An 18632-nucleotide genomic window follows, 5' to 3' on the forward strand; every position below is an offset into this window, starting at 1 on the left:
TAATTTGTATATAGCGTGGAGGGAAATGTTAAGAAAGAAGAAATCATTATGTAGTAGAAAGTGACTAACGACTGATCTGACCAACACCGTGTATGGTCAACTCATTCATTAGTCAATCATGAAGCTATATTTTTTTAATGTATTCTATCCTTTATAGTGCATCCGTTTTATAAGCGTAAGGTTCAAACATCAAAAAAATCTAATTCAGTATACAAATGATAGAGTGCAACAGTGTATAAATCAGTTGCGGTCAAAGAGCAACGCATTCTCGAGCGGAAGTCAACTGTCGATGGATGCGCCCGCCTCCATAAATATAAATGTTTATGATACCTAACTGGCCAGACACATATGCACATATATTACGTGTAGTGTTTAACTTTGCGGCCGAGGATGTATACATTACACTACGTATATTAGACGTAATTCATGTTGAATTAAATCCATAGGTGGGCACAGTTAATCAAAAAGTTAACTTCGTTAATCGTTAATTCGTTAAATAAAAATTTAACTTCGTTAATCGTTAAAGCGTTTAATTTACGAAAATTTAACGCAAGTTAAAGTTAACAGTTAAAGTTAATTTTTGTTTATATTACGAGTATAAGGCGCAAGCGGGAAATGGCCATACGAATAATCTCCGAATCGTATGGACCGATTTTGTCGAGACTTTCAATAGAACTTAGGCTATTTTTTTACTGCGCTTACGAAATTTCGGGCGATCGCTAATCCTATCTATAGTTTAGTTATATAATATACTAAAAGATAATTTAGACAATAGGAGCGATGTACTAATGCCTGTACCATAATAATGACATAGCATGCACTAGTTACACACACTTATATACTACACTGACAATGATGGACAATTGACTTTTTCAGTCAATTTTTTATGGACAATCCGATGTCACGGAATTAGAGAGCTAACTAAATTTAGACAACACAAATTTTCTATTAAACAGTTTATTACAGCATTTCTATTAAGACATGTGATAATATAAAAAAAAAAAAAAAAAAAAACTTTTGTGCAGTATTTACATTTATCTGTTACTATTTGCACCCGGATATTCATTTGCTCATACTCCAACAACTGAACATTTAATTTTATGTATAATTTGGTAATATTTTTTATTTTAGCTAAGGACCCACGAACAGACTTATAATTTTTTAAGTACTTTTTATTTATTAATATAGATTTATTAATAAAACTTCTAACATCAGAGGAAACTTATTATAACATTGATAAATAAACTATATAACCAATCCAGTGATACATCTCAACACATAAACCAATAAACTGAGATGCCTTCGATAACTTCTATCATCTAATGATCTATCGTCCGATCTATTGTTATATGTTAAATCAAGTTAAATTACTCTCAGTGTATAGAGCATAAGTTACACGACATAACGAAAACAACCGATCGCGGGTGATGTCTTCTCTCTTTCTTATCACCTATATAATCGTTATAATTAATTAGTAAGAATATGTTTTGAATTATTTTCAACGACGTTCGATTAATTTTAAAATAAACTTTAGATATACGTAAAAAAATCACTTTTAGTATAACACAGTATAACATTATTTCACTAACATAATTATTTTATCTTTTTCCTCATTCTTTCTCGTTTTGTCGTATACTTTTTTTTTTGTAAACAAACAAATTATCTTCGCTATTGTCTTTGCGCAGCGCACGTGCATCCCCGACAATTAGAAGGGTTGGGGCCATAAATCCATCGAGTTCGTTATCGTATTCTCTGTGCGGCTGTCCATTTGATCCTTTGTTCATATTTTTAAAATGTAAAATTATTTTTCGTTGACTATGAAGAAGCCCCAAAAAAACAAACGACGGTAATAAACACCTAAATCCCTTTTGTTTTTGAGGAACGTTTATTGCGTGCACATTTCGTCTTTCGAATTTTTAAAATTTATTTTTCATTGTTTGTTTCTCATCTACGCAATGACAAAAAAATCCTATTTGGACGCTTTTTCAAATGAACCATAAACTATTTTTTAAAATATTTTTTGTTGTCTTTAAACTCCAAAATTAAAATAAACATTTTGTCGGCAACAAAGTTTAGTTGTATTTTAGGTACGACGTTGAAGAGTAATGCACTCTCGATTATTTTGATTGCAATTCAATGCAGAGTTTATCTTTTTTAATAGATTTTGCGTCTCACGTATAACAATTATTGTATTAAGAGTAAAGTGTTTTCGAACCTTATGTTGATTTTATACCAAAGTCTTGTTCTAAAAAAAGTGATGTTAAATGAATGAAAACCAGTTTTAATGTGAATAAAATGTAATAAAGACTTTTCGAGACATTTGTGTAAATATGAAATAATTAATAAACTTTGAAGGTGTCTAGCGCCTAAACTTCGCAATATTTGATAGAGGTAAGTTTGTTTAAATCGTCACTATTTTCTAACAAGGATTCTATGGCACTCTTTTGATCACGTCTATCCCGGCCGCTCGGTGTATTGTATAACATGCATCACACTCGCTCGTTCTCGTTCTCTCGTTCTCGTTCACCATTCGACTCGCCGACGGTCGCCGAACATAGCCGAAATTACGAATGTAGCCTGATGCATGATGCAATTTAAATAAAATGACACGTCAATAAGTGTCTATTGTAACAATTAACGGACCAAATTAACGGAAGTAGAATTTAACGGAAGTTAACAAGAGCGTTAACACTTTATGAATTTAACTTAAAAGTTAATCCGTTAAGGAAAATGTTAACTTCGTTAATTAACGATTAACGGATTAACGAGTTAATGCCCACCTTTGATTAAATCCATTGTCTTAACAAGCATTATGTTTGGTGCCAACTATAGATACCTTAAAATATCTCTTTTCTCACATTTATTATATTACTTATTGCATTATTTTAAATTTTCATGTTGCTAATATAATATACAGAAGACATTCAAGCTTCTAAATTATACTTCTATACCTTCCGCCAGTTACAGTAGGAATAGGTGCGAGAAAAGTAATCGGAAAGAAATAAATGTCCTGCATTTCACCACATAGGTAAAGGCGCACGATCACTCATAACCGAACATGTACCTGAAGATATTTTACATCAAGACAAAACTAAGTATAAGTTGCGTGTTTGTTTAATGTCTTTAAGCGTAAACAGGCCCAGATGGCTCCTACGCCGCGCCGAAATAGCAAGTGTCAGTCATTTGTAATGCTTCTTTTTATTAAATATTCCTAAAAATGTAAAATTATTGAACGGAAGCTGACTAAAAGGAAACCTGCTCAACACGTGGCTGCATTTTACGGCGCTTCTCCGAGCTGAGGCGAGCACAATACACTTCTCTCACTTTGTTATTATGTTGACTGTCGCTCGCAGCTCGCACCGAGCACGTGTGGCTCATCCCACACGCCGTCTCATCTCATTTAAACAAAATCATATCTTATTGAAATCTGTTTAAGATTTATTTTCGCAGTCGTAAATTTCATCGTTGACAAAAATGTAACAGATATCTCATACTTATATTCCAACATAGAAAGTTCTTTTTACTTTGAGAACAACACTAATGAAGCATAATATGCGGCCATTGTAGAGGAACGCTATACCGAGAATCACCAAAGGAGCAAAGTCCTCCATTGTGTGAACCATTATCATACACTCCACCAAATCAGGTCGGCAAATTGGCGTTTTACGAGGAAAATCATTTGTACTATGAAACATTATGTTGATAGATTATTATAATTAGCGAAACTTACTCTTCCTGTTAGCTAATTAAGCCTTTTTAAAATCATTATGGAAATGATCTGATTTGACCTTTTGTCTGAAAAAATAATTGTTGTTGTGAAATTACATTCAAATGGAATTTAATTTTGTTTGAAGAGTAGCTTGTTGCCGTCCCTATCATCTTCCTCTTTGTTTTTCTTTTATATGTTACTCTATTTATTTTGGCAAAAGGCAACAGATAATGTTGGTTTTTGTTAATATTCTATCGTGATGACTTTCTGGTAAGCCACTTTTCACCAAATCTTATAATATATATTACAAGCGTATCTTCGGATTTACAAAGTAGAACGTTTACATAAAAGGACATGGGATTGCTTGTCTTAAGTAACACTGAAAGTTCTAGTGCACCTAAATAACAGTAGCTCGGTATTAAAACTAAATAAAGAAAGGAAAATAAATAAAAACCGATACGTGAGCAATACGTGTCATCGTTTTGAGAAGATATGGCGATATCTCACAGGCTAAAGCGGGCGCGCCTTGTTGGGTGCAAGTAATGCAAGTCAAGGTGGGCGTTTGCGCAACTCTACAAGGACTACGCAGCCGCCACGCCACAGTACCAGTTTAACACGACATCCTATTGCAGCACAACTAGTTTATTGTAAGGATACTGCGCAAAAACGAAATTGTTTTTGGAACACTACAAGAATATACATATGCTCTTGTAATGCTAGGTTAGGTCAGAATTTAAAATAATTTGTATTTTATTGCGCAATATTTACAAGAACTTACACCAGCAATAAAGTATTACTTATAAATACCGATCAATTAACTCTGTATTATATTTTTCACTTGTTTCGTCGCTGTCAAATACCATAGTAATTCTAGATCTTAGATATATCTTAGATATCTTGATTCCTCACCACTGTGTCCCTTTGCCGGCAGTGCATTTGCGTGGAACGGCGACCGTCTCTTTGATCGTAAAATATCCCAGCCTAATGACTACACTAGAGGAACTGAGGACTTGAAGTAATTGAAATTCCTAGACATGACACATACAAATGAGAAGTTTCATTACAAGAGTATTAGAAACTTTTTAATTGGTAATCTTACAAAATATTAAAAGCTAGAAGCTACCAATTGATAAATATTTAATTACTAGCTGTCGCCTGCGACTCCGTCTTCGCGGCATAAAAAACGTAATAAGTAGCCTATATGTTCTTCCAGACTGTGTTCTATTTGTACCAAATTTCATCATGATTCGTTGAGAGGTTCCGGAGATACCTTCAATCAAACATCCATCCATCCATGTAAACATTCGCATTTATTATATTAGCCAGATACGTAAAATTCGAGAATATCACCATACATAGAAGATGGGTCGGTACACGGATTTTGACTTCAGAAATAACATAAATTATTATATTACGCAAGATATTTGATGTTTGGGAATATTATAACACTAAATTATTATATAAATTTTCCAGTCTTAGAGTAGGCGGCTAGTTTTCTAGACAGTGGCGGTCTATTGGGCCTGGAATTAAAACACGTTCAATTCATGCTCTCGAAACATAGCAAAGGCTGTTCGGCCTACGCCTTGCACAACACGGGCGAGGACACCGGGCTTCACGGCTCCCAGTGCGCACTTTACATAACAACACCGCGCTCGAGTAAATCGAGGACGTTTAATTCCTACCCATTTTGGTTGAAATATCGATACTCACAATGCAATTCGGTTAAAAACTTGTCAAAGCATCATATCATACTTATATTATAAATGCGATTGTTTACATGGATGGATGTTTGTTTGAAGGTATCTCCAAAACGGCTCAACGGATCTCGAAGAAATTTGGCATAGCTGTAGAACACGGCCTGCAATATCACATAGGTAACTAATTATGTATTTTTTTCTTCTTCTCGGACAGAGTCGAGGGCGACTAGCTGTCTATCTTTGTTATTACTGGACTGTATTGTTTGTACTAAATTATAGGACTTTTAGTAACAGTTTGCTGTAAGATATTCTATCCTAAGTGAGAAGCAAATTTAATTCTTTGACTAGTCGACGAAGTTGTTTGTGTGGCAAACAACTTCGCCTTTATCTACGCTTCGTCTACGTCACGAATGCTATAAATATTTCATGTATGAGTGCTTATATATTTACCTTTGTTTACAACAGATTATAAACGGTGTTGGTCTGTATACTAACCAAGAAATAAAACAAAAACATTGCGATTACATAGCTGTGCAAAATATACCAGCACAGTGAATATACCTGCTACAATACACTGTCCTAACATTCATGGAGATGAATTTTAATTTCTACAGATACATAAGCAAAATGCTACTTCTTGTACAATAATAATCACTTTGCATTTATGTCCGCAAGGCGTGGTCATTACGGCAATTAGCCTTCATCATTGTGAATAACTGACTAATTGGTAAAACGCAGCACGTAAGTAAACATAATTAATTTTAATTTAGAATGATAATAAATACTGGAGTGTGAGAAATGCTTTGGAAATCTTTTTAAGTAAATGTGTTTACAATCCTTGTCGCTAAAAAGGGTAAAGTAAAATTAGCTCTTGCTATAATCACATTTTCAACAATTTTAAATTTTAGAAAACTATAAAGATAAATTAACTTTTAAAGTGACTAAAGAAGGCTTTTTATTGGAACAGTTATTTTCAACATAGGCAAGTATTACATTATAAGTTTAAAAGAATTCTCAACAAAGCTCCATTCATTAGGTAATAAGATGTTACCAAGGGTAAATACTGCGCAAGAATAACATAATTTAATGACCCTTTATAACTGTACAAATTAAACAACACAGAAATACCCGCATCGATTGTTTCCATGAGAACATTCAAAGCATGAGAACTGAGGGCACCCGACGATTTATGCCTTATTTAGTAAATAACAATACATTTCTATTGCCCCTTATTATATGCAACTTATAAATTGCTTTAAATGTGTAATAATATATATTATTTAATATTTGTTCAGTGCGATGAGGCATAACATTGTTTAAATGGGACAATAAATTCGTTTTGAGTACTTCGAGCTAGGGAAGTAGAGTCGAGTGTGTTTTAATTGTTTATTTTTCCCTTTTTTAATTACACAAGTGAGGAGATAGGCAAAATATGGAGCGGGCAGCCACAGTACGCTGCGTCGAGTATTTATAGCGCGCCGCCCCACACGCAGCCGCGGCGACGGCGAGTGGCCAGCGCGGGCGTGCGCGGGAGAACATCAACGCCATGCTTCTATTCCAGGCAAGACCTTGCATAAAATCTACTTACGTTTCATTCTGCGCCACTTGATATATCAATTTATTATATTAAATGCCAACTTAATATAAGTCAAACTTTTAACTAGAAATGCTGACAACTGCGAAAAATAAATTATCATTGTCAATCATACTCAAGATCAGCTAATGTTTATAATATACTCTAAACATGTAGCACGTCGGTATTTATGACTAAGTTACATGTTTTATAACAGGCAGTGTGCACAGCTGAGTCAAGACTTGTCCGTATGCATTAATCACTGGCGGCTGTACGTGTTCACTTAATACTTACCGTTTACGTCGACTGCCGCAAGACCTTGCGACGACGCATAATTGGTTTCTTCGTAGTCATAATTTTCTTCCATCTCGTCATACACTGGTCATTGAGTAGCAGAGTTAAGAAACTATTTTCTTGTGACACGACTATAGATTATTCGTAGAATTGTGCACTTACAAACCTGAAGACTTCCGATTAATAATGGTACTGGTATATCAATTGTTTCGTTGTTTAGCTGCCAAGGCTATTTAGGACGACTGAGTTAAAAAAAAAATCGTAAACTTGCATACCCATATCAATTGATTATGACTACTTACAGAATGTACTATTGTTGAAGCTTAATCTAAAATACATTATTAAGTCACCAAAAATGTATTCCTATATTTTATGTACGACAAAGAGGTTTTGTGTTTGAAGGAGTGGAGGGTCGCCTGCATAAGAATACTGCTACAATGCGACTTGATTACATCTGAATGAACAGAACGAGTGACAAGCTCAAGTGCACCGTATTGTGATGCATATAAGACCGCGACCGACGACGACGGTCGCTGCACTTCAGACTGACGTAGCGGTGGGGACGCGGCCAAAACACGTCTCGCTATTGAAATTAATTTGTGCATGAATTCATTGTTGGCCCCGAGCCCTTTACCTGTTTCGTCTGTTCAGAGTTTTAACAATGTCTTTTTAATAGGATCCCTTCCACATTGTATACATCTCTCTCTCTGATAAAATTGTATAAGCAATATAAAATAATATAAATTATTCTTTTCAGTTTAACAACGTATCCTAAAGGTCCATTTGTTACATTATTAACCAATCATTACGTTAAACATTTAAAGATAATTCAAATTAAAATACTATTATAAAATACACCTTATTAACAACATCTATTAAAGAATTAACCTATTTTAAATTTAAATAAATGTATGTCCCAAATACCAAATTATAAGTATTTTATACCAAAATAAAAACATTTAGTATCCTGTGTCCTGATTTATATTCTTTACTAAAAATATATTAATTTCATAATTTGCAATAAGTATTTATATTTAAGCAACATTATCCTCATAAATGCCATTTTCCTTCTTTGTATTATTCCAGTTGAGCTACAAATAAAACCATAATAGTTGCTTTGTGTCCTTAAAACAAGGCAGAGTTAATGTTTTCATTTGAAAATGAAATTATCACTTTTACTTTATGAATGCTCATCTAATTGTTTAGACATAATCTACTCCAGTGTGTTTACATATCAGAATTGGTTTTTATTTACCTTACAAAACAATTACTCATTAATTTGTCATTAAAAAGGGTCAATCATTATAATTCATTGTTAGAGGGCAAATTATCATTTTATCTATACCTTGATATGGTGCTAATTATCTAATGTAAATATTAACTGTAATTATCATCAGTTAATAAAGGGTGTAATTACTTCAAATAAATATTTCAATGATTTCTAAAAGTTAAAATTGAAATCTGAATGCTAAAATGTTATTTACAAATATATAAAATGTAAATTGATAATTTTTTTTTTTTTCATAAAAGAGTGAACTATTTCATACTAGAATAATAAACACTAATCAAGAAATATGAAAGTTAAGAGGAAAACTGTAAAATGGTAATGAATGGCTGCAAAGTGATACAGTCCAATAGTTGCCTACATTAACAAACATGCATACAATAATTGATTTCAACACTTATATACCAAACTATATATAAAGTAATTAGTTAGTTAAATTATTTAAACTTTAGTGAAGTATTATTTTAGAATATTAGAATAATTAATATAAGGCTAACACACCTCCAATTTTCCGGTTTCAGAACTGACTTATTTCGAACCCTTTTCTTCTGAAGAAAGTCAATTAAATGGCAAGGCAAGTGCTCTGAAGATTGATCCCTGATAGGTCCGAAACTAGTTGGTCTCACCAAAAGAAAATTATATAAGTGTCATCATATTAATTTGTTTAAAGAAATGTGTAAATAATGATTTTAACTACATTTCTACTGACTACAAAAATTAGTTCACAATATTTTCAAAAAAAGTGTTAACTTTTGTGTTTGATCTTTATGATTTTGTTGTTGAAAATGCAGTATTCATTAAATCAAAGACAGATGTATACAACATGTTACACACAAAATATTATTTTAAACTATCAATGTATTTAGTGTTGCATAGTTGTATAACATGTAGATGAAGAGGCATAGTTTTATTGCTATACAGAAATGATGAAAAAAAAAAAAGAATAGAAGGTACTTTAAAAATCACCTTCCTTCAATCAATAAGAAGATTTTGATAACTAAAGATTCTTATGAGTCTATTCCCCCATCAAAATAAAGTAATATAAACATTCAGAACACTCATTGTTTATTGCATAATGGTAGTTGGTAATCAATCTTTTACTTTGATTACTAACTGCCAACATATTGGTACTTGAATGTGTACTGTTTTATATAGTAAGTTAATCAGACTCTTATCCTTTTAAATTAATGATTATAAGCAATTATTATTTTTTATTCCATTTTATTATTATTATGGAAAAGCACTATCATTCAAAAATATCATCAGTCTTACTCTCATTTAAGTCTCAACAAATTTATAAGAAACAACTTCCTCAAAAAATAAAACTTATGCTTTAATGGAATAATAAGGACCATAAAAATAAACCTGGTTTATTGTTTATTTGAAATAAAATAGTAATTCTGTAAACAAAAACATATGGGTATCATTGACAGTAGTAAAAATTAATCTACTATAGACTTAAGACAATCCATGTAATGATTTGGCTAAAAATCTCACTAAAAGAACATAAAAGCTTTGTATGCAATCTGTTGTAGGGCAATAACTGTACTGGAAAACCAAAATATGATATGTATAGGTTCAGCAAATAATGTATAAAAGATTAGTGTTTACCTGGAATCTGCAGAATAAAACTTCACTTGTTAATCTCCCACTTAAAACTTTTATTATAGATATTTTGTTATATGTATTATCACAAATCCTGGTAGACTTTTTAAAACACAATCACGCAACTGACAATTCTCAAGTCTGTGTTTCCTTTGATTACTGATTTCTCATATAAACATAATTTACACAATAAAACACAATCTGCAAGTTGACTTAGGTACAACTTTTGCCCAGAGCACTTCACACTACACATTCATATATGTTTATTGCATATTTGGATGGCCTTTTAATTCTCTAAAACCGTCTTTGTCCTTCCACATTATTAATCTCATGAAATTATATACAAAGTTCACTAACATTATTTTACAATACATATATAGTGTCATATAAAAATCAGACAATGTCCCAGTTAGCCGAGGACAATATTAAAATTATTACAATTTTTTAATGCTAAATATAATGTTCCAATCAGAATCCACATGTTCATTATGTTTGTTTTGACAATGATTATTGCGGGAGTATCTACCAGTACTAAAGTATGAAAATATAAGATAAAGCACCTCGATTGGACAATGGTATGTATCAAAGATATTAACAACGTGATATGACGCGCTCCGCGGCCGCCAAAGGTCCAACGACGGGGACCGGCAGGGCACGCCCCGGGACCTCCGCGCGCCCACCGGAGGCAGGCGGCCGTCGGGCCGAGGCGGCTGCCTTCCTGCCTCCTCTTGCAGTCTTACGAGAAATAAATGCCACATTACACTCTAAATATTAAAGCACTGTACAACAACAATAAGGTTTCTTGTCCTTCTCTGGACTAACGTTCATTTCGCGCACAATCTCTGCAAACATTTCATTCACATTGATGCGACTCTTGGCAGAGCCCTCGAAGAACGGGCAGCCCCACATTTGCGCGAGGCTAGAGCCCTCAGCTTGTGAGACCTCCCGCTGGTGCTCCAAGTCTGCTTTGTTGCCCACTAGCAGTATCGGCACACGCTCTGAACCTTTGACGCGCGTAATTAACTCTTTCATTGGCTTTATGTCTTGGAACGTCTGGTGATTGGTTAAAGAATACACTACAACAAAGCCTTGGCCATTTTTTATATACAAATCTCTCATAGATGCAAATTGTTCCGTGCCCGCTGTATCCAATATTTCTAAAACACACGGAGAATTGTCCACTTCTATTTCTTTCCTATAAAAGTCCTCTATGGTGGGGTCGTATTTTTCCATAAAACATCCAGACACAAATTGCACCGTCAAAGCACTCTTGCCGACCCCACCCGATCCCAGTACAACTACTTTGAATTCGCGCATTATTGTGGTATCTAAATCACACTAGCCAGTCTTCTATACAACGTTTTGGAAACGTATTCTCACTGTGTGCTATAAAACTGTCATTGCTATGTTGGTTTATGACTCACACGGATGCGATCTTTGTAGAACGTTCACATGAAATAAGATAACTAAATGATAAACAGCGACGCCATTTTAGTTGGATGGGTAGCAAAACAACTTTGATTGCATCCCGGCGCTGCCTAGTCACTTCACACTTGAAAGTACAAACACGGAAGCAAACATCTATCCAACTGACTTGCTCCTCGATAGAATTCGCAGCAACAGCAGGTTGGTCAATGCACTCTATTGCTATGGTTTGATTGGTGAATGGAATTAATACAAACCGGATACCAATGTTGCCATTTATCGTTTTAAAAATAACACACAAATTTCGTGAAATTCAAAAGAAAATTTCGAAACTTCATCGTTAAACGAGATGAATACATATTTTTTATAATTTACATAAGAACACGAAGATTCCTTTAGTACAAAGCAAAATGTTTATATTTTCGTAGCAGTTGTCATCGAGTTTTTCTTATGAAAAGATATTTTTATTTTTTTTTAAATAAAAATTAAACATGCCCTAACGTATGGATTGTCATAGTGCTAAGAAAAAAATTTAACAAAAGTAGTTGAATAATTTAATTAAAACTTTTATTTGTGGAAAATTGATTACTAGGCAACATTATACCGGAAATATGGATTTGAAAAAGCATGGCAACATTGGACTTCGTTCAAAAATTATTTATGAATATTCGCTTTCCATATTTTTAAGTATGAAATAATATTCTTTTGTCAAAAAAACTATTAAAGCTTTCCTAAATTATTTTACGAAGTATATACAGCAAGATTACATGTGATTATAAGGCAGATGTAGTTCATTCCAGTTTGTTAATATAGATTTATTATCTGTATTCCTTAGGTGTTTTGATTTTCAAGTTTTCGTTTCGATTTCTGTTTTCTGTCGATTTCCATGAGAGGATAAACCGGGTGACCCACAAAATAAACAGAATATCCTATATCTTTGAGTAAGTATATTAAGAAATACAAAGATAACAAATTTAATATTATTAAAATATTTAATAGTAATATACTTTATGATTAACAAGTTTATTTATATATATACTTTTTTAATTTTCCGGTTAACTATTTCTAAACAAACGCTCCACTTTAGTAAACATGAACAGCTATGAAATACTTAGCATTACTGCTGTGCGATAAGTGGTTATAATATTTCCTTATTTTTTCCATCTTCTCAAAAAAAAAGTTCACAATATGGCTATAAATAAATAGATGTCAAGGCCGTATTCATGTGTAAGAATCGATCAATTATGAAGTTCTCGCAACACATATTTCACCAAATTAATTTGGATTGGACTAACTTGACAAAATAAAATCGTTTAATCCCTTCTCTTATAAAAAAACCTTAGTGCCCCAGTGCTGGCAAAATGGTTGTCATTCCACATTACTTAGACTTTTTTGCAAATATTATGTGTAGGTTGCATCTCCCTAAGAAATTCTGATAAATATGAGAGTGTCGGTTGCTCAGGGGTTAAGAAGTTGACTTGCAATCTGCAGGTCCTGGGTTTGAATCCGGCCATGTACCAATGTGTTTTTTGATTTTAAATTTACAAATGTACATTTATCCGACCTTCTTATGGTGAAGGAATACATTGTGATTCAACCTGCACATATCTGAGAAGAAATTCAATGATATGTGTGAAGTCAAACCCGCACTTGGCCAGCATGGTTGACCAGCCTATGGTCACCCCCGACTTGGGGTAGGCTCCGAGCCTCTTAGTTGGGATGTATAGTATGCTGATGATGTTCATTTGAAACTTAAAAATACATTGCTACATTGTGGGGATCAAACCAAAGATATGTAGATGATTTCAGGTCAACAAGCACAATGTCACACAAACCCACACCATACAGCCCAAACTTTCCACCTGGGCAAGGCTATGAACCCCCTGCAGAAGGTGGCAAACATAATGAAAGTTATCCTATGAACCCCCATGGAGATTATCCAGGACCTCCCCATCATCAGATGCCACACCCTGGCCCCACATTGCCTCCAGGTGCCCAGCCTTTACCAGGAATGCATCATGGTTTCCAACCAGGATTCCAACCTGGATTTCAACCAGGCTTTCAAACTGGCTTTGCACCTGGATATCCTCATCCTCAGTCAGGATATCCTGCACCAGTTATGCAGCAGCCAGCACCACAAGGTCCTCCAGGTAATTCAGATTTTTTATTCATTATTAAGTCTAGTCACAAATTGGTTTTGGTTGCTATAGTATATAACCTTCTTCTTTTTGAAGTCTGCTAATAAAATAGAAGTCACATTTGGATAAATGGTTTAATGTATGTACATTGCAGATTGATATACAACACATTATTTTTATTTACTTAAACAACATTTCACATTTCATGTTATTATATAATCATTATATTTTATGTTTGTCTTAAACCCGTTTTGATAAGATAAAGTTGTGATTTTTTCCGTGTATGTAATTTTTTTAAACAATTCTAAGTAACATTTCATTAATTTCATTGGCATTTATTTGCCCTTGTCTTAAACCTATCATTGGGTACAAATAAGTTAATGACTCCTTACATAGATAAAGCTGTTTACTCTTTTGTGATAGGTACAAGTTATATTCACATTGTAGCAATATTCGTCCATAAAGTGTCGACACCACTCTTCATTTAATTATTAACCATTTTTACTACCACTTTGTTTAAATTGTGTATTTAAAAAAAATGGTTGTTGATCATTCTAATCATCCTTTTGATATATTGTATGAAGATTTGCCTAAAAAAGAAACAAAATCTAATTCTGTTAAATGGTGTAAATGTAAGAAATATTTTTCAAAAAAGTGCAACTTTGAAGATATTAAAAATCGAAATATAATTTACTTTCAAACCTTGAGTGCGTCGAGTGCTAAAAGGACACTGGCTAGAATTTTTAATAATCTTTTCAATTCTCATCGCACTGGTTATGAAAAATTTTTATCTGACGAGGAAAAGAGGTTTATTATTCTTAAGACAAATCGGGAATTGGTGGAGGATATTAAATACTAACATGAAACAAAGTGACTGATCTGTTAACTATAGTGTATATATGTGTTTATTTGAAATCCGTCTTATACAACTAATTTAATGTTGGTATAGGTATAATTCTAGTTTATGTTCTGCCCTATTTGTTTGTGCTCACTGTAATTTACTGATAAGACTGTATGTATTTTATGTATTTATATTGCATTGATGTGAGTATTTAGTGTTTAAATTATATTATGAACACTTAAATATTAATATACAGTAATTTTATGTATGTTTGCAGGTGGTTGGATGACTATTCCTCGCGGGCTGAGCAATTGTCCGCCAGGTTTGGAATACCTGTCTATGATTGATCAGTTGCTTGTGCATCAGAAGATTGAACTGATGGAAGCTTTTGTTGGATTTGAAACCAATAACAAATACACAGTTAAGAACAATGTCGGACAAAAAGTGTATTACGCAATTGAAGACAATGATTGCTGCACTCGTAACTGCTGCGGCCCAATGAGACCGTTTGAAATGAAAATCATGGATAACTTCAGCAATGAGGTATGTTGATAAACAACCTGAAAAATGGAGATCAAAGTAAAATATTATAATGCATGTTATATTGAAGTTGGAAACAATAAAATTATCATGTATATTTCAATATTCATAAAAATGTAATTTTCAATTTCAGGTTATTCATCTGCATCGTCCTTTAGCATGTGACTCTTGCTTCTGTCCATGCTGGCTGCAGAGCATGGAAGTGACAGCGCCGCCAGGGACAGTCATCGGCTCTATTGAACAGGAGTGGTCCATCTGTAAACCATGCTATGTAATAAAAAATGCATCGGGTGATGTCGTTCTGAGAATCAAAGGACCCTGTTGTACTTTTTCCATTTGTGGAGAAGTTGAATTCAATGTAAGTACAAATTTACTTGAATACCTATCTGAAAAATACCACATGTTCGGAATATTGTTGTCTAGATAGGTTTCTTAAGATACATTTTTCGTCTGTGCAGAATTTTAATAAAGTATCTTTAATATGTTAATCAAGACTATGTTCCATGTCTGTGCTGAATTTCTAAAGAGAGTAAATATATGTATCAAATGTATGCCACCAAAACAGCACACATTTCCAGGATCATAGGTAGCCTATGTATTCTTCTAGACTGGTTTCTACATCTATACCAATTTTGATCGAGATTGAAGAGCCGTTCTAGAGATGCTTTTTAACAAACATTCAACCATACATCCAAACATTTAAATTTACTAAGATTTAAATTTAAATTGGCAGGTGTACTCCAGAGATGGTGATACAAAAGTGGGAAAGATAACGAAGCAGTGGTCAGGACTCGCGCGCGAAATGTTCACAGACTCTGACTACTTCGGTATAACATTTCCTATGGACCTAGATGTGAGGATAAAGGCGGTCCTGTTAGGTGCATGTTTCTTGATTGTAAGTATTTTAGTTAACTTTAAAAAAACCGGTACAGTGCGTTTCAAATAAGACTATTATGATCAATCATAATCATAGCTTCAAAGCTATGTTACGATTGACCTGGTTTTCGAAATTGAAAGAATTTACATGACATATTTAATCTATATATATAAAAGAAAGTCGTGTTCGTTACACCATTTATAACTCAAGATCGGTCGAACGGATTTAGCTGAAAATTGGTGGGGAGGTAGCTTAGAACCAGGAAAAGGACATAGGATATTTACATTTACTCCGTTTTCTATTTTTTAATCCGCGCGGACGGAGTCGTGGGTAAAAGCTAGTTTATTATATATTTTTAGAAGTTCTATGTTATAAATATTTATGATTTTTGTTTGAGGTTATTGACATGGACTTTGTTATTTGAAACACATTATCAGTTTTTCAATTAAGTTGAAGAAATTGATTTGAAAGTACTCAGTAGTAGCGGAATCATTTTATTTATATTAATATGAATTTATTTATTTAACAGGATTTCATGTTTTTTGAGAAGACAAGGAACCACAATGAGTAACATCATAACTATAATCAGCATTTATACAATTCGTCTGATAATATTAGATATATTGAGTTTATTAGCTTTATAAAGGCATATTGTAATCTTGTATTGGATCTCGTAACTTTTTCGATCTGTTTACATCGTTATATTATTAATTAAGACAAGTAGGAAAGCATAAACATAAAGCTTTAGTATTTAAAAATGCTTTCGCTTATTATTAATAGTTTTACAATTTACTAAAACATACATTTTTATAAAAAAAATATAACTAACATTTTCTAAATGGATTGTTAACTTTTTGCGACTAAAAATATTTTTAAGTATACTGTATTTTAAGCTAAACGATATGTAGAACTAGATCGTGTACATTAAACTGACACTATATTTATTGATAAAAATTATAATATATGGAAATTGCCAAACAATGGTAATTTAATTACCATTTTACCCATTTTTTTAATCAGTTATCCATGACTCAAATACGTTTGGCTTATATCAATTTGCATTTAAAAATATACAATATAAAAATGTATGTAGTTCTAAACATCCTAAACTAAAGGTGTTCTAACCTATTTATTAGACTGGCAAAATATTTGCTGATATTTTTTTGAAAATATTTAGGCTTCACAATTTTTTTTCTCATTTTGTTTTCATCCCAATTTTCATTGCCAAGGTAAAAAAAAATACATCGTGTATCATATCTTTAAATGAAACAGTGGATTGAACAATTTTGATCGAAAAACCGATACCAAATGTATATTGCTATTTTTCTAACTATTGGTTTCTGAGACAAAAATCTATGTTTAAAACATATAGTTATCGCTGTCATTATCTTTGACAAAACAGAGATAACAATATATTTTTAACGGAGATTATGGTCTGAGAAACCCACAGTTAGAGGTTTATTGGCAGTGAAAACTCACAGTTAGATGTAAGTGAAACTTCTCGGTGCTCTGCTATTGTATTATTTTAATGGCTTCTTTAATTAAACCGTCTCATAAATATATCTATAGTTAACTATCTTGTAGATTTATTAAATGTCTTTGTTTGCCATTTTTTTATTTTGTTATAAATTTTTAATTAAATGTTATATGTATTCTATAAAGTTTTTACTTTAAAATTTAGTTGTATCAAAATTTGAGTATTATGATTGACAAAATTGCTGCTACTCAGAGTCATAATTCATACATTATTATTAACATACTATTATATAATAATATTGGAGATTGCAATTTTCAATTTTACATTTTCTTACTTATTTGTACTCTTGTTATGTACTCTTAATACTGTATGTGACATGGAATTTAATTTAATGCTTTTAGTAATGGAAAATTTACACATAATATGTGTAAATTTTACACTAATTATGTGTAAATTAAAGTAACCATAGTATGGTTGTGAGCACATTAATTATTAATTTTGGTAATATTTGCATTTTAACAATGAGGCTGCAATGCGATGTTATAATAAATAGAAATGACTCAGACATTTTGATATTATATTTTACTTTGTAATGTTCCTTGGTGTATTTTATTCTCTTTGATATTTAATTATTTTGGACTTATGAAATACCAATAATTTAAATTGTAAAGCAAAGCTTTTAATATTGCAATAATTTGAAGTCAAAATCAAGGAAATTTAATCTAATGTTATGAATCGTATGAAGTAAGATAATTTATATTTATAACTATTCGAAAGCGAATATGTAATCCTCTAGAGTAAGTTATTAATGATTGTAAACCTTTTATACATTGAGTTATTTAGAAAAATAAAAAGAAAAACTATATCTACACCAGTTTTTTTATTAACATAAAACTAAAGCCATGTCACCTAATTTAAACATTCTTATTCATTAGGAAAAAAGAACCACATCTCATTTATTAAAGGTTTGATCAGTACATTACAGGTGTGAACATTGCTATAAAATATGTAAAGTAAAAAAAAATATTTACTGTCATAATATGCTCTACGTCATAGCTCTAGCCATTGGTGCTATATTATATGTAGATATCAAGCATTTTATCTGTCCGATCGTATTCCACTAACAGGGTTGTCAGGCAAGGTATTTTAACCTTATTTGTTTTGGCTTAAT

General features: G+C 32.4%; 2 protein-coding genes across 3 annotated transcripts; one reads left to right on the plus strand and one right to left on the minus strand.

Moving 5' to 3' along the window:
* Positions 1-10451: 10451 nt before the first annotated feature.
* LOC106709079 (ras-related protein Rap-2a) lies at positions 10452-11807 on the minus strand. Its single transcript, XM_014500768.2, has one exon. The coding sequence runs from the start codon at positions 11478-11480 to the stop codon at positions 10935-10937; it is 546 nt and encodes a 181-aa protein (XP_014356254.1). The 5' UTR covers positions 11481-11807; the 3' UTR covers positions 10452-10934.
* A 627-nt stretch (positions 11808-12434) lies between these two features.
* LOC106708998 (phospholipid scramblase 2) lies at positions 12435-16721 on the plus strand. Of its 2 annotated transcripts, none has more exons than XM_014500633.2 (6): positions 12435-12529; positions 13398-13738; positions 14845-15110; positions 15241-15465; positions 15841-16002; positions 16514-16721. In XM_014500633.2, the coding sequence occupies exons 2-6, from the start codon at positions 13411-13413 to the stop codon at positions 16553-16555; spliced, it is 1023 nt and encodes a 340-aa protein (XP_014356119.2). In that variant the 5' UTR covers positions 12435-12529; positions 13398-13410; the 3' UTR covers positions 16556-16721. The 2 variants fall into 2 exon arrangements, with proteins under 2 accessions (XP_014356119.2, XP_014356120.2); XM_014500634.2 differs by having other exon boundaries at positions 12444-12529; positions 13388-13738.
* The last annotated feature ends 1911 nt before the right edge of the window (positions 16722-18632 follow it).

This window comes from Papilio machaon, chromosome 2 (genome assembly GCF_912999745.1).
Source record: "Papilio machaon chromosome 2, ilPapMach1.1, whole genome shotgun sequence".
In the NCBI taxonomy this organism is placed as follows: Eukaryota; Metazoa; Arthropoda; class Insecta; order Lepidoptera; family Papilionidae; genus Papilio; species Papilio machaon.